The sequence below is a fragment of the Musa acuminata genome, chromosome BXJ1-9 (genome assembly GCF_036884655.1).
Source record: "Musa acuminata AAA Group cultivar baxijiao chromosome BXJ1-9, Cavendish_Baxijiao_AAA, whole genome shotgun sequence".
Taxonomy (NCBI): domain Eukaryota; kingdom Viridiplantae; phylum Streptophyta; class Magnoliopsida; order Zingiberales; family Musaceae; genus Musa; species Musa acuminata.
The window spans coordinates 4309133-4330167 of record NC_088335.1 but is presented as its reverse complement, the minus strand read 5'-3'; the positions used below and the strand labels follow the sequence as shown (position 1 = coordinate 4330167).

At 39.1% G+C, this 21035-nt stretch overlaps 2 protein-coding genes across 7 annotated transcripts; one reads left to right on the top strand and one right to left on the bottom strand.

Annotated features, from left to right (window-relative positions):
- The first annotated feature begins 467 nt into the window (after window positions 1–467).
- On the top strand, window positions 468–15710 carry LOC103997124 (pre-mRNA-processing factor 39-2). Of its 3 annotated transcripts, none has more exons than XM_065082159.1 (14): window positions 468–608; window positions 808–926; window positions 1735–1799; window positions 4336–4565; window positions 6356–6523; window positions 6812–7169; window positions 7257–7400; window positions 8064–8216; window positions 8296–8412; window positions 8690–8767; window positions 9917–10066; window positions 11592–13466; window positions 14934–15045; window positions 15195–15710. In XM_065082159.1, the coding sequence occupies exons 2-13, from the start codon at window positions 842–844 to the stop codon at window positions 15015–15017; spliced, it is 3507 nt and encodes a 1168-aa protein (XP_064938231.1). In that variant the 5' UTR covers window positions 468–608; window positions 808–841; the 3' UTR covers window positions 15018–15045; window positions 15195–15710. The 3 variants fall into 3 exon arrangements, with proteins under 3 accessions (XP_064938231.1, XP_018673812.2, XP_018673811.2); XM_018818267.2 differs by having other exon boundaries at window positions 1699–1799; XM_018818266.2 differs by having other exon boundaries at window positions 1699–1799; window positions 15183–15710.
- Window positions 15711–16145: 435 nt separating this feature from the next.
- Window positions 16146–20699, bottom strand: LOC103997123 (eukaryotic translation initiation factor 3 subunit D). Of its 4 annotated transcripts, none has more exons than XR_010479149.1 (3): window positions 18801–20699; window positions 16525–16819; window positions 16146–16441 (listed from the first exon to the last, which is right to left on the bottom strand). XR_010479149.1 is itself a non-coding variant. In XM_065082160.1 (2 exons), the coding sequence occupies exon 1, from the start codon at window positions 20586–20588 to the stop codon at window positions 18804–18806; it is 1785 nt and encodes a 594-aa protein (XP_064938232.1). In that variant the 5' UTR covers window positions 20589–20699; the 3' UTR covers window positions 16146–16441; window positions 18801–18803. The 4 variants fall into 4 exon arrangements, 1 of the variants encoding a protein (XP_064938232.1); XR_010479150.1 differs by having other exon boundaries at window positions 16525–16677; XR_010479151.1 differs by having other exon boundaries at window positions 16525–16589.
- Between the last annotated feature and the right edge of the window lie 336 nt (window positions 20700–21035).

Sequence of the window (21035 nt, the reverse complement as noted above, 5' to 3'; positions counted from 1 at the left end):
AAAGAAAACAACATTGTTTGCGAACTTCTGTGATCTATATGAAGAAAACAAGATGTTATATAAGGGAAGGCATCAAGAAGCCACTCTTGAAGTTAAGTTTTGATTGTATAGAAATGTGCTTATGGTTTGGTACATTTCAAATTCATTATACCTTATTATCTTAAATTTATATAATATACATAATAGTTATGCATTATAAAAAATTTAAAAATATTTTTAAAATGATTATATTGTATATTACATATAAGTTTGATTTAAACTTATAAGTCAAAATTCATATTATAATTAAATTATAAGTTCAAATAAAAAAAGAAAAGAAAGACAACTTATACATCAAAAGCTGCTTAATGGACCGATTGTAAATTATACGCTTTAGTGAATAAAAAAAATTATATATGACGGTGAATTTATCATCAAAAATAGATTGCGTGGTAATCATACAAATTATAAAACACGCATAATTATATAAAATATTGAAGTAGAGGAAGCCGTCTCCCCTTTCTCCGATAGGGTTCCGAAGCCACGTCCGGAGAGGCTCCCCGAGTTCGCTGGATTCCGGAGACTCGAACGCGTGGTGCTACCGGCAGAGGGCAGCAACGGTGGAAAAGGTAAGCCGCCTTCCTCTGCTTTTCCCTTCCTCCGGCGATCACTTGTCGGCTGGCAGGATTCTTGCGGAAATCGGTTGAAATTGCCCGACGATTCCTGGCATATACCCAATATCTTGGGAAATATGGGACCGTCCTCGGCCTTGTTCGAAAACAATTGACTCTTACTATATGTAAATGCTACTCTTGCTCCTGGTACCAGCGTCGCCGGGTTACTCGATCTCCCCGGTGGCACAATGGAGGCGTCGGACGTGAAGGAGATCGAAGAGAGAGACACGCTGATGGAGGATGGAGCTCAAGAATCCTCGGAAATGGTCTCAGGTGAGTTTTGATCCCTCCCATGAAGCTCTTTTACTTTCAAGATTCTGACGAAAATGCGTGCAAGAACCATAACCAAATCAGTGTTCGCTCTACAATGGAGCATGCTTGTTCATTGAAGTAGAGAGTTACGATGGCGCTCTACTGTAGTTCCTCGTTCACGGGGGTCATAATGGGACACACGGCAACCAGGTGGAATCAGGAAAGAAACAAGAGATAAAACTTAGGGAGCGGTTGTTGCTGAGTTTCCTCTGTGGCACTCCTCTCGATTCACATAGAAGATGAATTCTTGAATGCGCTCCATAAAGTGATCGTTCTCATTTTCTTTTTTATTTTTCCTGCATGATGAGTTGACTTTTAGGTTTCACTTTTGCAGTGTGGCTTTTGAGATTACGAAGATCATTTTGATTTGACACATTTAATTGCAGTTTTTGGTGATGTATGTATACTGAGGTTCCAGTGCTTGCTTTTTTTTGGTTTGATGTTTATTGTTTTCGCGCGATTAGGGTATTGTCATGAAGTAGGGATGTAGGTCTACTTTAAAGTATTGAACGGTTGGACAATCTAAATTATTGTAATTTTAAAGAGGTTGTTGAAGAATGAAATTTTTTAGATGGTTGGTGATTTTCGTTCTTTGTTGTCTAATTCTTAAAAAAAATGGAAAGTACAAAAATTCAATGCATTATCTAGATGTATTCAATTGTGGAATTTTGTGTGAAATAAATTGGATCATGATTTTAAGAGTATTTTAATGATGTAATATTTCAACATGCAGTTGGTTATGATTGGAATAATTTTCAAGCTTTGCTAGGTGACATCCCAAATGATTTTGAATCTTGGACTTCACTTATAGCACATATTGAGAAGGCTTACCCTGTAAGTGATATTCATCTTGCTTTATCTTCTTGTATGTGGATTTGATTTCTTGAATTATTTTGCCTGTTTATGCTTAGGGAAATGTAATGATATGCAAGTATATATGATTCTGTATTCAGTGTTTGAAACTTATATCATCATTTGAAGTTTCATGAGCAACTCATAACAGAGATTTCTTGCTAAAAGAATTGGCTGAATCATTTATAGAAAACAGACCTTTTAGTTTCATTTAGAGTTTTTTGAAGTTCAATATGTTAACAGCCTCCACCACTATCTGCCACAACAAATTTATACATGATTATTTTTTATTTTGATAACAATTATCATCTATTGCTTTAATATCGTGACCAGTGTCTCATATTGTGCCCTCATTGAATGACATGGATACCAGTTGGTGGATCTACTGATATAGCATTGTGATTAGGATTATTATGGAAAATTTTGCAATTAATAACAATGGAGGTGGTATATCCAGGCAATTCATTAAGACTCAGGATTCTTAAGGATTCATATGCAATCTTGTTTAGATGATATTACTGTTGAGCTCTTTTATATACGTGGAACAACAAATATTGCTTATGTTAGCTTTTATATGACAAACAGATATCCAGAACTCACATTCCCAAGATTCCACATATGTCAATGTTAGTTGATTGCTGTTTTATTTTCATTTACTGGCTAAGGCTTGAAGTTGGGAAGTTCAATTAGTATCATACACTTCTAGTTGGTTAACAAACTCATAATCTTAATGTGTCGGCAATCTCAACCTGTTTGGTAGAAGACACAAATGAGGAACTATAAACAATCAATATTGACAAAACAACAAGTACACTAAAAAATTATTATTAACTTTGAATGTAAGAAAAATACAATACTGAACTGTAATGCATTACATGCTTCTGTCAAATACTTGCATTTTAATGTGATGTTGATGCTTGCTATAACATGCACAGAAAATAAAAATAAGTCAGGTAATAGTGAACTGGATAAAAACAATAACAGCATATAGTGGGAACTACTATGTAATTGCTAAAATCATGACTAACATTTTCCCATTCATCTTTGCACTTCTCTTTCCTTATTTATGAACCTTCCAAAATTATTTGTGGTATTTCTAGGAGGATCTCCAATGAACTCTTTTGTTGCTCAAAGAACTATGATGCACCCAATGAAAAGACCAACTTTTTTTTTCCTAGATCTGTTCAGAAGTAGATCTAATCAACTTGTATCCCTTTCACACTATTCCAAGGAAGAAAGTTAATCAACAGCTGAACACAAGGTGGCAATTTTGTCTCAAAAGAACAATTCAAACGAGAAGGTTATATGTCCAAATGTAACCTATTGAAAAAAATTAAAGCCCCTTTTGCCATCTAGGAAACAAAAGTCATAGTGTCATACTAAAAAATTTTAGCATTGTGAAAAAGAAAAAAAACCTTTTTAGCAAACTTTGAAATTAAAACTTTAAAATCCAAAAGAAAAATGGAAAAATAACACTTGAGATAGCATGCCATGAAACAAATACAGAAGGTTAATGAATCAACATGATTTTTAAATGAAAGGATGACTTATCAATGTCTTAACTTGCCAAGGTCAAGCCTACAAAAGTGAAGAATCTCAATCAAAACTGGTTCCTAGAACACTCAATCAATAATTAAACAAACAGTGAAGAACTTGTATAGTAGAATTTAAAATCTTCTAAATGTGTGCATATAGCAAAGTATACATTATATCAAAATAAAATGGAGGAAAATGTAGGAAGAAAACATGTTTTTCTTAAATTCTAGAATTCTGGTAAAAAGCCTAATATAAGATCAAGTTTTAAAAGAAAGCTGCTTGAAAGGTAAAATTACATTGGAGGCAATAGAAACAAGCATTTGATGATTGTGGGTTATTGGTTGAGAGTTTTAGAGAGTAGGTATATAACCAGACCTGCCACTTATGCTCCCAGGCTGCATTTTTTTCCAAGGAGATCAGTAATGGCTCACAGCAGTTAAAAGTTTTACCTGTTGGTGAGTACAAAATTATCCCCAAGAAACTTAGGAATGGTGGTTTAACTAGATTTGATGGCTCATATCATTTGAAGACCATAGAACACTTAAACAAGAGAATCGAACTTACAGAACCTCATACAAGGGAAATAGCTTCTGACCAAAATAGTATTGCAATTATACACGTACAGCTGTATTGCAGTATTCCTATGATGAACCATGTCATCATGCATTCGACTTGATCTCCAGGTTAGTTTAGCAAATTCCTTTTGTTGTAGGCATATAACCTGAAGAAGGGTTATCATGCTACCTGACCCGTTGTAATTGCAAAAAGTGACGAGTTGATGGCAGAGATAGCAAGAAAAACATGGTCCAGTGGATACTAACAATCTCATTGTTGTGACGTTGAAGCCTGTTTCTTTTTTCCGTTATTTACTGTGACATTCTGAATTGTCATAGTTTGTCTGTTTTTTGTTATGAGATAAAATATTAAACTTATCTGTGATTTCGTATTTTCTGTTATTGACATTTTGATATATGTGCTGCAGAATGACCTAGAAAGGATATGTTTGGTTTATGATGCCTTCTTGTCTGAGTATCCTTTATGCTATGGTTATTGGAATAAGTATGCAAGTAATAGGGCACGACTATGCACTTTACATGAGGTTGAGGAAATCTATGAACGGGCTGTCCAAGCAATACCATATTCTGTTAATCTGTGGGTCAGTTACTGTACATTTGGTGCCTTATCATTTGAAGATCCTGCTGACGTACGGAGGTACTTAATATAAGTTTCTACTTGATAATAACAAAATATGTAATCATATTGCTTTATTCCATATGCCATTTTTTAATATAAAATTCTGGTAACGGTTTCTGGTGCCTTACATCATATTTAGCTAAGTTTAGGGGAAAATTTTTCAAGCAACAGATTTGAAATTAATATAATAAAGCTTGATGAAGTATAACAAGATAAAATCGTGAGGTTATTTATGCGGTAGAAACTTTGATAAAATTGGAACATTGAGTTGATTGTCTGCATGGACGAATGAATAATTTGGCGTAATAGGATTTCATTTCTCAATCGTCATGTAGGATTCTAGAGTTTCATTACTTTAATTGCAGTTAATTGTGGATGCATATGAAGCCTATGATTTTATAGGTCTCCAAACTTTTCTTAAAGTGCTTAAAAGTTATTACTTGCAGACCAGGGTTTTTCATTTGGTCCAGTCTGGTAACCAGAAGAAATCAAGTTTGCCACCGGATTTTACTCAGTATTGGGCTTGAACTGAGTGGTTAGCCTAGCTCAGTTCAAAAGGTCTGGTTTGAAATGATCCTTTTTGTAGTTTTGATGGTATGTCTTTATTTGTCATTTCTCTCTCTGTCTCTCTTGATTCTCTCGAGTCCTGGTCTCTCTCTCTCTCTCTCTCTCTCTCTCTCTCTCTCTCTCTCTCTCTCCCCCCTCCCCCCCTTCCCTCTTTCTCTCTCCGCCTGCTGCTGACCATCGTCGCCTGCTATCACACTAATCCCACTATCGTGCCATCCCCAGTACTTTTCCTAATCCTTCTCCTCCTCTTCTCCTTCTCCTCCTTCCCACTCTTGGTGCCAATTGGTAATGCTGGCTTACCATGTGGTGGTATGCTTGTACATACTCGGGCCCATCCCGATCTGGTTAGGTCCGGTATCAGGATTTTAAACCCTGGTTCACATATTCATAATTTAACATATATACTGTTACATACCTTCTGGAATTGATGCTTTTAGTGACACTACAAAAGAAAAAAAAAATGTTGCCACAGAAGATATATGATTTGCATGAGAAACTTATCATATTGCATTTGAATTAGAAAAGGATAGCGGAGGTGCTTCAGCAAGGCATTACATTTATGGGGAATTGTTTGATTTACATGAGAAATTCTTCTTCTCTTTGTTTAATAGGAATGAACATGGACTTCTTATAATTGTTCTTAGTACTGATCTGACATCTGCATTCCTTAAAATTATGGATGAGGATTTGGTTTGTACTCATGATTTGGTAGGTCTTAACACACTAGAATAATGTAGGTGCTACGTATTATGGTGGGGCACTCGCTAATCGAATGAGTTGAATAGCCAAAATGTATTGTGTGAAACATGGTTACTTGTTGGAACTATTGTTGAAAAGAATCCAATTGCTTGACAGGTAATGAAATATCTTGCTTAGGTCTGAACTAGAGAGTTCCTTTATTTTAAGAAAAGAATGCATCAAACAGAACAAATCATATCTTTACATGCATAATTGGAGAGCAGGGGGTTTACAATGTGGATAAATCTTGATTAGAAAGCTAAAGTTTATGGCAAGGTAATATGATTGTTTAGAATATTTGAGAATATTCGCATTTGTAATTGAACTGGGGAGTTCCTGTTGGAAGAGCTGAAATCTAGTCGACTTGAAGTTTAAGTACACAACTCACATTTGATTATATGTTAAAATTTACTTACTTTCTGGTTTATACCACTTTCTCTATTTTCTGTGCTAACATTTTCAAAATTCCTTTTTGCATTAATATTTATGGTACCTCTTGCCAGATTATATGAGAGAGCTTTGTCCTTTGTTAAGAAAGACTACTTGTGCTATCAGCTGTGGGATAAATACATTGAATTTGAATATTCACTGAAGCAGTGGAGTCAGCTAGCTCATCTTTACATTAGAACACTAGTATTTCCCACAAAGAAACTGCAAAGCTATTATGAAAGGTACGTATCTTGTTTTATTCCCCAATCTGGGAAATATGAAATGCTTTAGTCTCATGTTGGTGAAGATACAAGATTGTGCTACACTATTCTTGCTTGTCACAAAATTGTTTTTTTAGTTATTAGCACTGGTAATGTGAATTCATTTGTTCTGTTAAGTCATTGATTTGATATAACTTTGATGTCGGGAACATAGTAAATTTGGTACTATCTTGAGTACATAAATTACTTCTGAAGAATCAAGTTTGTGATGATATTATATAACTTGAAACTGCACTTGAAATATTTCAGATTTAAAAGGTTGATTGATATGTGGTCAAAAGAGATGGGTTGCCAGCATGATCTTGATTTTCCAAGAGAAAATACACATAGTCATGGGCTGATAGATATCAAGGATAGTGAATATGTAGAAATCTCAAACCTAATTAGAGAATTTATGGATCAGAAAGCTTCAAAGTATGCATTTAAAAAATTCCTATCCATCGGACAACAATTATATCAGAGATCAAGACAGATAGATGAAAAGATCAGTTGTTTTGAAGCACATATCAGAAGGAATTATTTTCATGTGAAGCCATTGGATTCTGGTCAGCTTGAGAACTGGCATCATTATCTTGACTTTGTTGAAACACAAGGAGATTTTGACTGGGTATAAATTCTACTGATATTATGCTAATTATCTCAAATTTGATCTGTTTCCTTTTACCATCTGAATGACCACATTTTCCTATGACAGATTGTAAAACTTTACGAGAGATGTTTGATTGCTTGTGCTAATTACTCAGAGTTCTGGATTCGATATGTTGAATTTGTGGAAGCAAAGGGTGGCCGCGAGTTAGCAAATCATGCACTGACTCGAGCAGTGACTGTCTTTCTTAAGGTATCCCCCAAAACACACACACACATGATTTGTTTGGACAGACTTGTATTACATTTCAGCAAAAAGTTGTTTGGACAGACTTGTATTACATTTCATTGAAAAGTTGTCATTTTTTTGGCTCCTTTTATTTGCTGTGATGGTATTTACAAGGACATTCAAGCTGTTTATATATGTTACCATTTGTCATCTTGCATACGTAATCTTTTGCATAATTCCACAATGTTTTTTCTTTTGAATTTTCTTGGTATTCTATTACTTACAGGCATCTAAAGTGAGACTTTTGAAATAGAATAACTGTGTGCATTATTAAGGTCCAAATTACATAATGTTGACATCTAATTCTGTGAACCTTTTTTTTGGGGGTCATTTAATGTAGCCTTTTAGTGGATCTAATTGTTCAAACAATCACCATAACATGCTTATGTGTTACTAAATGTCTGATGCATCATGCAAGGATGATTGGTTCCTGATAGTGAAGTATTTATGCAGCATCAACAGGATTATTTGGCTATTTTGTTGAAATTCAAGCACCAAAAGCCATGATGGTAATTGATAGTACATTATGGGAATTATGCATGTAGATGGCACACTATATTTAACTTTTATTTTTTTCTTTGTCATTGTGTGTCAGTTGTTTATGTCATTGTATGTTATTGCCAGTAGAAAGTCCCAGCTTTTTGCATCTACAGCGCCATGTTTAAGGAGAAAATTGGTGATGTCTCTGGTGCACGTGCTCTATTTCTTCAGCGGGATATGGATTTAGCTTCTAACTTGGTTGAAACTGTTTATAGAGAAGCAAACATGGAAAAGCGCATGGTACAAGATAGCTGCAATTATTATTATTTTTTGAGAGATGGAATTGTCAGTACTAATAAATGTCATCATACTCCTGCAGGGGAACACTGATGTAGCTTACCTGATATATGAAAAAGCAATTGAATTGGCTAAAGAAAAGGGGAATCTGAAAATCATTCCAAATTTGTACACTAATTTTGCTCGTTTTACATTTGTGGTAAGCCTGCTGGGGATTCTTTGTCATGGCTGTATCTCACCTTAACTATATCCAGCAGACAGCATAAATGTTGTCTTACAATTGTTGTGTGTGTTGTTTTCCTTTTAACTGTCAACAAAGGAAATGTATAGATCTGCAGATAAACAACTTTTTCTTCAGATGCAGATTGTTTTTTAGGTGTAGTCCTAATTAGAGGGAAAACCGTTTACAAGCAGTGGTAGCTTTGAGGTTATTAATCACCTTTTCTTTTTGTTTCTTGACTTCACTCTTTTTTCAGACAAGTGGTAGCTTTGAGGCAGCTAGAGGAGTTTTCATCAAGGGTATTCAGCAATTACCATGCAAATCAATCCTGGAGGTCCAATTCTTCTGATATTTGCTTTCTTGTTATATTAGAACCTATTCCATTTATTTGTTTATATGTTTGTCTGTGAAGATCACTTAGTGGCTGCTGATTGTATGCTTGCCACCGTAGAGTTCTACTGACATGGAATATCTTGTATACAGTCTTGTGCATGTATTCTTATCCGTTAATTATAATATTACTTCTTTAGCTTTACCATCATGTTTTTCAGTTCCAAATGTGTATTTCATGTTGGAACTTCACTTTCTGTCCTGTGTATTTATAATTTGAGAGTATTCTTGAAGTTATGCCTTGTGTTAGGTAGATCATGGAAAAATAAAACTTATTAACATCTCAGATGCCAAGTATGATTCTGAATTGTGTTCCCCTTCCAAGTTCTGGTAGAGCTTTTTTTGCCCTTTATCCACCTGAAGTATTATCCTTAAGGAACTAAATAATGCTCTGTGCTCTATGATTCTTTTGTGTTGTCCTGTTTTTATGTCAGTTGTAACCAATTTGAAGACTTTTACTGATCTTCCATCAGAAGCAACATATTAAGTTGCAAAAACTTTCATGCTGAAGTGTTACTTTTTTTCTTTAGTCTCAGTATTTGATTGATAAGCATGCTGGGGATTCTTCCTTAAGGGACAGTTATAATACAGAGATCTGTATCACAGCAGAAGCTGAAGTTTTTTCGTTTTCTGTTCATACTTACCATGTTTTCTCTAAAATAGATCCTTTAAATGAAGAAAATTATGAATGTCATGTACATACTTCTACAAATTATGATATTTTTGAATATTCATATCGATGATACTAACCACTAAAAGCCTTTCTACAGGAGGGAAAAGAATAGGACAAAAAAATGATTGTATTTATTAAAAAATTAGGTGTAGTGCTAATTGAGGATCACAAACTAAACTAAAGAAAACTTGGTTAGAAACAGCAAGAAAAATGTGATCATTCTTCGTCTACACAGTGACATTGTGCCCAATAGAGCTCACTGGTGGGAAAGAATCCATGTGGTCTGCCCCAATTAGTAGGGAACATCAGTTTATCTTGTTCATAGAATTGTTACTGATAACGACACTTTTGTATTGGATTTTTTTTCTTCTACTGTGTTTATTTTTTTATGTTTCTATTTAACTCATTTATATTCTACAGGGATTGATACACTTTGCAACAATTCATGGTGGAGCTTCTGAGATACCTGTACTGGACACAATTATTGCAAATGTAATAGAGCCAGAATCAAATGTATATGGAGCTTTGGGTTTGCAAGATCGTGAAGACATATCTAGGTCATTCTTAGAGGTAAGATTGCCTTTTCAAGACCACGAGTTCATTAAAACAAATGGACGAGTCTTATGTTCAGAAGAATATATGTCTAGCAACAACTACCTGAATGTTTGTATAGGATGCAACTCAGATCAGGGTTTCAAATACTGGTCACTGGCTGGTATTTAATGATCCAATGAAGGAGTGGAATTGGACCATAGCAGACAGTACCAGTTGGTTTTGTTTTTAATTGCTTTCTTTTACTGGTACTAGGCATTGTGGGGGGTCGATATTCCACCTGGTACACTGGTACCATATCAGTACGACAGATTACTGATGAGGTTTAAAATCTTGACTCCTCTGATAAACAGCCATTTGGATGGTTTTTTATCTGATAAACTCTTGTCTTGACTCTTATCTGATAAACAGATTGTGGGAACAAAGATAGCTTGGCCTTATATGATTGATCAGAAACATAAATATGATAAGTACTGGTGTGGTGGAGTTAAAAATTTTTTAAACCTCAATCTATTTGAGAAACTACAGGAGTTGCACATGTAAAGTTCTGTAAGTGTCTGGGATGGTGTTTGACTTCAACTTATGTCAAGATTAGTGCTTCTCAATTCTACAGTGAAGGGTCAGAGGAAGATTGCTAATGTAACTACTACAAGTGGTCTAGTGCTATATGTTTTTACTTTATTGTTTATACTATTCTTTACACTTGGAAAAACTGAATAATGATTATTGACTGGAATTTAAAATGTATAAGATAAATTAAGACTAAATTGAATATACTTTTATTAGAAGCTAGATATTTTTATGATGATTGTTAATGTAACTCACTGCATTTAATTTAAAGAAAAAGCACAACTATTAAATCAATGAATCTTAGTTGCCCAGTAGTGTTGTTGTCACTTGATGTTAGCTCTCTTAATGCTTATATGAATATTAATTATTAAATGACATGAACACTGCTCATGTGACACTCTATTCGGTTATATAGACCCCCTAAACCCATTTTTTGAATTCTTTTCCCTTTTTCCATTAGACATCAGGAATGCCACGAGGATGGGCATTACTATGGTATCATGCTTTCAGTTGTTTCTTCTTGGACTATTCTTTGGGATACCTGCTTACTTATGTATGGTGGTAGTCACTCTAAAACTTGTAAGTGAAAATCATCAAATTTTTTTAGGATTTGTATGTGCATGATCATGTGAATGTAGCTCACATGTTAATCTTTTGCACAATTGCCACAATACTGGACATTTTAGTGCACCAACTCTTTCGTATCATCTATCCATTTTGTGATAGGCTGTGAACGGGCAAATTCAAATTTTTCTGCAACTGCAAGTGGATTGTTGATATTGTTGCAATGTTTCGTTACTGTTGTTAATTTTTAGTACAGTGAGTCTCATTAGGGTAATAATTTAAGCTTTTACTTATATGCTCAGTTCATAGATATTTAAGAATGGTTCATTCTCTAGTTATTAACTCTTGATTTATATTTTTACACCACTTTTGATATTTGCTGCTAATTATTTCTGATTGCTACCAGCAGTTCATGGACCTTTATGGAAATATTCACGAAATTAGAAAGGCATGGGATCGCCATAGGAAACTTTTCTCGCATATTATGAGAGTACCACTCGACGGTACATTTGTGGAGAAAAGCAGTATACACAAGAGCAAGGACGGAAGGAAGGGAACAGTGAATGCTGTTTCTCGTAGTGGTTGTTTTGATAACAGCAATCCAGCCCTGGGTATGCATCAGGTGAAACACTCACCTGCACAATATAATGTTGATATCCTTTCAGAAAGGGATGCAACTAGCAACTTGCATTTGGAGATAGATAAAAATAGTGCAAAGGAAATACAGGGACAGGATGCTAAATTACCAGAGCAGCCTATGATGGAACAGAGTGAACCGCATGTCATCACTAATGAGCAAGTTCATGAAGCTCCTGCTACGGCTCAAGTAACAGATGTCCCCTTGGAATGCTCTAAGATTGAAAATGATAAACCTGAACACGATTCAGATGACAACATAAGACCACCTTCGCGTGACAATCTCCAAATGAATTCTCCAGACTCTGACAGTCGGCAGGTGACTTTGAACACTCTAGCTGAGACTGAACTTTCAGAACAAGTAATTACGGTTCCATGTGGCAGCAAAGTTCACGATGGTATGGACACAGTTGAGGCCTCTGGATGTGATGAACCTGATCCATTGGACATGAAATTAAGCACATCTTCTCAAGCTGATTTTCAGAAAGATGAGTCACATTCGCATCAAGCTACTGAGCCTCCTGCTATAGCTGCAGAATTGAAATTGCAACAGCAACAGAGCGCTCAATCAAAGTCTAAATTGAAGCATGATTTACCTGTTAGTATTGCATCTCCTCAACTTGATAGCAGCGGAGGAAGCTGGACCCAGATGAGCTATGGAAGGCAGGCTCCTGAAGAAGTTACCTCATCTCATCAGCATAGCCAAGCATCACAACCTCAGCAAGGGCAGGTTCCTGCACAGATCCAGAACCCTTCTGCTGGAACTAGCTCACAGCTTCTTATGGATCAAAGTCATCCATGTCAGTCTCAGGTTTGGACAAGCACGCAAGCTCAGCAGACTAACCAAATCCAGCTTCTGTATCAGATGGCTGCTGCTCAAGCCTACCAAACTGGCAACTATGCTTGGGCAGGGCAAAATATGCAGCATCAGGGTTTGGTATATGTGCAACCCCAACCTAGCCCTCAACCTGCTTCTCAAGCCCAAACTCTAGTTTACCAGCAACTGCACCAGAACAGTGAACAATATGGATATTCTCAAAGTGGCCAAGTGTTTGCACCTCATATCTGGCATTATTATCAGCAACAATTGTACTATCTACAACAGCAACAGCAGCAGCAGCAACAACAGTCATCACAGATTTCACAGGCACAACAACCACAAGAGTCTCTCTCTCAGCAGCTGTCACTGCAGACCCAACAATTGCTCCTCCAACTACAGCAGCAACAATACCAACAACTTAACCAACAGGAGCCGCAACAAAACATTTCTTCGCCAACGCAAAACCAGAACCATCAACATCAGCCGCAGCAAAAACCATCTCATCTTCAGCAACAGAATGAGCAGGCTAATCAGACACAAGAACAGCAGCAGCTTTTATACCTGCAACAACAGCAGCAACAGATGTATCTTCAACAGCAGCAACAGCAGCTACTTCAACAGCAGATGCTCCAGCAGCAACAGCAACAAGCACCACAACAATTTTTCCAACAGCAGCAGCTACTACAACAACAGCAACAACAACTTTTGCTACTACAGCAGCAACACCAACAGCAGCAACTATTACAGGTGCAGCAGCTGGAGCACCAACAGCAGCAGAGATTCGATGCATCAGAAATTCAAGTTCAACCGACTAGTTCTCATCTTCAGGTAAGCCATTTATTTCACAGTAATAAATACAAGTATTTATTAACTTATCTATTAATTTTCTTGTTCGGACCATGTCATCTATACAAACTGCCATTTCATGTGTATTCAAAGGTTATATGACAACAACAAAAACAAGCCATAATTATTCGAAGACTATATGCTTTCTAAAATTAGATTTGGAAAGGTGGAGTATGATGCATATTCCTGTTAGGTAATAAGTCTAACTTTCATTAGATTTCAGTTCCTTTGTTACCATTTCAAGAAATTTTCTAGATATTAATTAGTTTCTTAGTTCACAATCTTAGAACACCAAATTATGCCTGAACACTATGCAACCAATAAGCAAAAGGAAGATCATCATCAGAAAGTTGACAATTCTCTTGTAAATTCCAAAACTTGTAGTTCTCTTATGTGTTTGCCGTGATCTAAAACAAGCAGGCTTAGAGGAAGAAGAAGATGGAGACGATGACTGGGCCATAGGTCTTAAAAGAAACTTGAATTTCATCCATAATTCATTATAATTACCATAGACTCAACCTACTTATTTATATGTAGTTGGAATATCAAGAGATTTCAATTAGAGGGTTCAACCAGAAAATAAGAATAAAAATAAGTATCATATACTAAGTATTTACGCAACACAAAACTGACCTAAATTTGACTTAATAGACTTGTTACTGATACAAAATAATAAACCTGAACAAAACTCAAGTTAAATTTGACTGTAACATATAAAGCTGACCTAAATTGAATTTTGACATTTAAAAGCCTAATCAAACTTCAACAGGAAATTGACTTAGTTGAATAGTAATTGAACCTAAACCCAGCCCTGATCTTTTAGCAGTTGACATAACGTGAACCTAGCTTCTTTAAGATAACCAGGCTGCTTCTGTTTGATGTCTGAACATGAAAAAACTAATGCATCAGGTTGTCGTTGATAGAAAATTGGCTTATTTATGTCTATGGGATTATAATTAGTAGTATAATTGCAAGTAGCAAGCGTTGTTGCATCCCCCCCTAAGATGCACCAATATCTAGCTGAATTTTGTGAGGATGCATAATGATTGTACTAGGCAGCAGCCATTATGGTATATTTTTTTACCCATTGAAGTTTAGTTGAGCTTTTAGCAATTCTTTTCTTGCACACAACTAAATTTGGCATCGATTGTGGAGAATTGATGAGGTTGTTGCTTTTCATAAAGTTTCTACTGTTTTTATAGAACCTATATTAATGGGAAATCTCCTTGGATCTGTACAGTTGATAGATATTACTCCTACATGTTGGAAGTACAAAGAACTTACTGCTATAAGATAGCATTTATTGTGTATTGATGCATTAGAAATGAGAAGGTGGAATCTTTTCTAAGTTGACAATTTGGGTGATGAATAATTAGGATGGAGAAAATTTACGACTGATGCATTACTTTTTACTCTCTAAAATGTCTGCTGAGATCATTTCTTTTGTAGGCTGAAGAGGCCAACTTGATGAAAGTTGAGCAAGCTACGGGTTCTCAGTCATCGACCCCCCAGCGGACTCCCACCAAGCAGTGATTACGTTTGTCCAAGCCCAAAACTTACGGTATGAGACACATCTTTTACTAATGTACATTTGAGATGGCTGTACCTTTAAGTTAGAATAGCCGTCATGCATGTGTCATTGTCCATGATTCGATAGCTACGTCTTGACTCATTAAAATTATATTGATCCTGTTGTAGATGGTTATGTAGGCATCTGTTGAGGTTTCCTTGGTCGAAGGATGATTTGGGGCCACCTCCGAGTTGAACTAGATTTGATAGAATCTGGTATCGTTGGATATCATTGGGGAAATTCATGATGCGGACGTATTAATGATCGCCCAGGTTCCATAAAGTGAACTAGATTTGATAAAATCAAGTATTCCAGATGTTCGAGTGCACCAGGTGATTTGCCAACTTGTATCGTTGGATATCATTGGAAATTCTTGATCGCCCATGAGACTTCCATATGAAATCATCACTAACTATAAATGTTCGTAGGATTTAAAATTGTTTTGAATATTAGTGATGCCAACATGTGGGAAAGCCGCACAGCAGATGAATGATGGCAATAGCCACCGGCAAATTGCAAGAATAGCAGCAGCCAACACTAAAAGCAGATGAATGTGCTGAGAAAGAAACGTTAAATTCTCCAGTAGAATTTAACCGCAGACAAATGTTAATGAATGTCCCGAGAAAGAAATGTTCCTTTGAGTACCTTCTCCCATTCATTGGGTATGATCCCGATAATGAAAACCATTGTCTCAGCATCCTCGACTGTCATTGCCATCGTCACCTCCATTATCATGCTGTTTCTGGTGGATGCTTGCTAATCTAGTTCTTCTTCCTGGATCTCTAACCTCGTTAGAAGATTGTTCAGCTTGGAAAGACCTGCAACAAACACAAATATCTATACTACAAATTTGTATCCATGGTAACTACTGGAGTACTTGTTTCACTCCAACAAATGGAGTATTTGGGGATAAACCAAGCCATGATTGATCAATCTGGAGATGACCATGGAATAAAAAGATCCCCTTTTTTTTCTTCTTCTTCTTCTTCTTTTTGCCTTCAAATAAAAGAGAGAATCGGAAGTTCAACTAAATAAATCATCACTGATAATGAACAATCAAATCTTGCAAAATTATAGAAGCATCGGAGTGCTTAAGATCAAGGACACAAATGCATTAATGGATACTGAAAGAGCTTCAAAGAGCAGTAGCACAATGAAATCTACAACACCAACATCAATAAACTGCCGTTTCAACACTAAATAATCAGGGTTACACTATTATAATAAAGGGACTTGATACCTGCAAGTTGGTCACACAGAGAAACTGATCATTGTAAACGGCGCCAGAGAATTTGGTGTCTGTTGAAAACCCCCCACAAACTAACACTCATATGATGAGGACCATCACAATTCCAAGCTCTGCTGCTATTCCAGAAGCAAGTTATACCTAAATGTATGACAATTTGATCAGAATTTATCGACAGTATTCATTCATAGAAACAGAAGGCTAACTAAGAAGTTTCTGTGTACCTCTGAACAATCTTAACATTTAACTCCTTGAAGATATCCATCTCCTCTCCACCTCTACCTAATACCTATCGAGTACGATCAGTGGTCATGTGATGACGAACCTGAAGCCCAACGCTTTTAGCAGACAAAACAGCTCTTCCATAGTAAGAGAACCTAAAAAGCTTGCACGCGTGGTTAAGTATCATTTAGCTGTGGATTTCTTTTCCACAAGATTAAATATAGGTGAAACTCTTTTCCAACATATATGACAGCTGTTCTGTGTCCAGTAATTGTTCTGCTCTCATTTTCTCCCAACCTAAATTGTAGCATAACAAGTATATCACCCCGACACGCATTCCATAAATGATTTAACATTGCATGAAACATCTAAATTTTGAAAAAATGGAATCCCCTTAGATTCCATTATAACATCATTTGCATAAATTTTGTAGATTTTACTGTCGTCAGTTTTCAGTGATCGACCATACGCTAATATTCAAAATTATACTGCATGACATTAGGAGCAAATCCATTGTATCTATTCTCTTAAAAAAAAACAAAAAAGAACACCTAGACGGAATTGTTCAAAGCACATAAGGATCGGTGAGTCTTGTTCTCATTCAATTTGATTGTCAGACATAAAGCTAATCAATAGTAAATAATGACTTAAGGGATATATATAAATAAAGACATAATTTCAGGCTCTCATAGCATCTTAGGATTAACATCACATCAGAAAACTCTGGCACAAATATACTTGGTATAGTTTCAAAGACAAAGTAGAAAGAATCTAAGCATCCTATTCCTAAAAAACAAAAGAACCAGTTGCAAAGTCGCATACTCTGGAACAGGTTAAGCTGGTTGATCTCACTAAGCAGCATAGGTCCCGCCTGCCTGGCAGGCTTGAGAGCCTCAAGGAGCTTCTTGAGCTCGAGGAGGACGATGCGTCGAGCGAAGAAGCAAAGAGGAGAAGGAGGCGGCTTTGTGGACCCAGCTGTCCCACTGGTACCTCGCAATAGAGTGCGCCTCGATAAAGGGGGACGAGGTGGGAAGAAAGATCTTCAAGATTCAGATGATAATTCACCTCAAAAATCCTCAAACATCTTTGCTTTCTTAGGGGTCCTAAGCAAATCCCACATAGAGGGCCCACACCATCGACATGGGAACCATGATAACTAAGTTCTCATACACATAGGGGTTGAGAAACTTGCATGCACCAAAAGTGTCCAAAGTTGAGATAACCAATGTCGAGACTTCCTCACACCCAGATGATGCAAGAACATCTGGATCTACCAATCTGCCTACCGTACATCAACCCCATTGCTATTAGCATTTATGAGTCCGCAATTTTCTAGAATCCCCAAAGCAATTTCTCGTACAAACAAAAAAAGGGAACCAAGAATCCATGAAATCCTTGCAAAATACCCATATACTGGAACCCGAAAACAGAAAAAAGAGCACAGAGATTTCCCATACCTGACCGGGTGTCACTCGATCGGACACCACCATCTTCCTCTACAATCAAACCCTAACGAGAACTGCAAGAAACGACCGCATGAAGATCCAAGAATAAAGAGGAACCAAAGAAACCGAGCGAGAGATCTCCCCCTCCTTATTCTTCAGGGATCAGAGGGACCCCAGGTGGAGCTTCTTCAACACGGGAAGAATCGAAGAGCCAAAGCAAGAACGGAGCAGGAGCAACCGACGAAGGCCACCAAATAGAGCCAGAGAGGGAAGAAGGGTCAGAATGGATCGGCAGAGAAGTCGCCCTCCCACGGGAGCGGTCGGAGAGAGGGGGGAGGGAGAGATGGGCGGAGGGTCGGTGATGGGTTTCTGGAATCTCGGGTTCATTTGTCCTCCCCCATTTAGTGGGAGGAGAAAATTGCAGTATATTACGCATTGGCGCAGCAGTCACCGTTCGATTCAATGCTTATGAAGATTGTACGGTGGATCTCGCATCCGCATGCTCTGCTTTTTGATGGAGACGAGACGGCGGCGGTATGGGATGACGTAAGAATCGGCTTCTTATTTAATCCATGACGTCATAACGCCTCGTGGAGCCCGCAGAACCCGCAGGAGGAAACCTAGTGTCCCCTGTCTTCATGGAGACAGGAAGAGACGTGGTAACAGCTGCAACACTATATATATATATATATATATATATATGAAGACTGTCTGAGGACCCTCAACACACCAATCATGCATGACAAAGACAACCCGACAAGTATAATATAGTATTAGTTGACAAAGATATTATTTCTAAAGAAGAAGAAAAATAAAAGATGAACTGCGGATACCCCTCAGACGGCAGAGGCAATAGCATCCCTGTCCCCCTCTGCTGCTCCAGCTGCCGTGTTGGGCTCTGCTTCTGCTGCTGCATCCGTAGCTCCCACAGTGGCATCTTCCTCCGCAGGTGGCTGCACCTGCTCCTCCTCCGGCAGTGGCTCTTCCACGTATTCATTTTCAAATGCATCTGCTGGAACCTCATAGATCCTGACCTGCGGCTTGACCGGGTCCTTCACAAGCACATACTTCCCCTCGTTGAGCTTCATGCAGAGGTCCACGATCGACTTCACAATCCCCCACATGTTAGAGGTATTGAGATTGATCTGGGTTGCAAAGTCCTTGGGCTTGTACCCGATCACGCTCAAAATAACATGGTTGAAGTGGTCTCGGGGATGGACCCTTGAGACATACCCCAGCTTCATCAAATCAGCACCAGCAAGGAGGGCTTGAGCCGTCCACTTTGCGAGCTTGTTGGCATTGTTCTTTAGCTCGGTAGCGAGAACTGCTCCCCTCTGTGTCTCAAGTTTCTGCCTCCAGTCAACCCCTGAGAACTTGGGGTCAAACTCGTTGAGAGCGTTCAGGGTCATGAAGGCTCGCTGTCCCTTCACGTCGGTCACGCTATGCACCTCACAGCGAGCGATGATATGAGTGTCTTCGTCGAGCTTCCAGCGTCGGTACCGGTATGCAACGGAGGCAACTTCCTCGCCTTCGGAAGCAAAGGGGTTGGGTTCATCGAAGGTAACCTTGTTTCCGTCACGCACAAGCACCTGCTGGGAGAAGTTCTGGTTGATGTACGTGGCCTCGACGGCGAGGGAGTATGCTGAGTTGATGTCCTCCTTGGCATCAGGGAGGAGCTCCTGCGAGGTCTCATGGACGGAGAGGAGGTCGAGCTGAGACCTGTCGCGCTTGTCGAAGAAGAGCTTGTTACCAACACGCTGGATGACAATGTCCCAGGAGTACACAGATCGTGGGGCGCACATGAGCGCCGAAAGGATGACATCGGTGGCGAACACAGTGGCCTTGTCATCGGCGGCGAGGCGGCGGATGACAGGGTCGTCCGAGGTGGTGACCTTGAAGAAGTTGCGGGACTTGAAGCGCTCCAGGCGGCGCTCGTTCTTGGGGTTGACGCGGTCGAAGGAGCGGTCGTAAAACTCGAGGGCGCCACAGACGAGGAGGTCCTCGGGCGGGTCAGGGACGGAGAAGGAGAGCTTGGAGAAGGTGGAAAAGGGGATCTGGTCGAGCATGGTCCATTCGGGCTGTATGTCGACGGAGGACTTGCGGGCAGGGGCATCGCGGTGGGAGCCAGCGGCGCCGTGACCACCGGCGGAAGCGTAGGAGCGGTGGTGAAGGTGATAGAGACGGTCGCGGCGGGCACGCTCCTTCTCGGCCTCCCGCTTCCGAGCCTCGACCTCCTCGTCGCGGCGCTGCGGCAGCTGCGGGCGCTGCTGGAAGCGCCAGCGAGGGCCGAACTTGGGTCGCGGAGGGGGTTTACCATCGACAAGGCGGAAGGAAGAATCGTCAGCAGCAGCGCCAGAGAGGGCGGAGGACTCGTCAAGGGCGAAGTCGAAGACGGCGTCACGGCCTCCAGCAGACCGGGCAGCGTTGTTGCCGAAATTAGGATTGCGAGTCCAGTCGGCAACGCGTCCAAGCTTCTCGGATCGGGAGAAGGGGGCGAAGGGGATGTTGGCCGGCTGGGTGGATCCCCCGTCGTTCCTGGAGAGGAGGAGGGGAGCGGCAGGACTCTCGGGCGGACCCCATCCGTCGGGATTGAAGGGGACAACGCCCACGTCGAAGCCCATCGCCGCTTCGCTGCCACCTCGGCAGGGTTTCAGACAGAGACGACGGCGGCTTCGACGGGGAGGGGAGGCCTTCTTTAGGGTTTCAGGTCGGTTTCGGGTTGGAGATCCTTCGTCAGTTTTCGAAGGCTGGCTTTTTGATCCAACGGTCAGGAAACGCCGAACGCTGGCAATCATGTGATGATAAAACGGGCCGGACTTTGACGAAGCGATAACGGGCCCAATCCATTTCTAGCCCCCTATTTATGGAAACCAGCCTCTAAAGATTCCAATGTGGGACTAAAAATTTATCGCCGTCCTCCTCCTCCTTTGGAAACTGAAACCGATACCTTCGTTAAAGATTGCTACGACATGGACACAGTACCTTCACCTTCGTATGGCCTGCGCCAAGTTTGGTGGTCTTCATCTACCATAGGAGGTGCACTTCTCACCATCTCGAGGCCACAGCCA

What these genes read in the sequence shown, in the direction of transcription:
- LOC103997124 (XM_018818267.2), top strand. Translation starts at nt 842, where the DNA reads ATGGAGGCGTCGGACGTGAAGGAGATCGAAGAGAGAGACACGCTGATG. An exon ending in ATCCTCGGAAATGGTCTCAG is followed by an intron (nt 927 to 1,698) that starts GTGAGTTTTGAT and finishes TTCAACATGCAG; the next exon opens with TTGGTTATGATTGGAATAAT. An exon ending in CATGCAAATCAATCCTGGAG is followed by an intron (nt 8,768 to 9,916) that starts GTCCAATTCTTC and finishes TATATTCTACAG; the next exon opens with GGATTGATACACTTTGCAAC.
- LOC103997123 (XM_065082160.1), bottom strand. Translation starts at nt 20,588, where the DNA reads ATGGGCTTCGACGTGGGCGTTGTCCCCTTCAATCCCGACGGATGGGGT.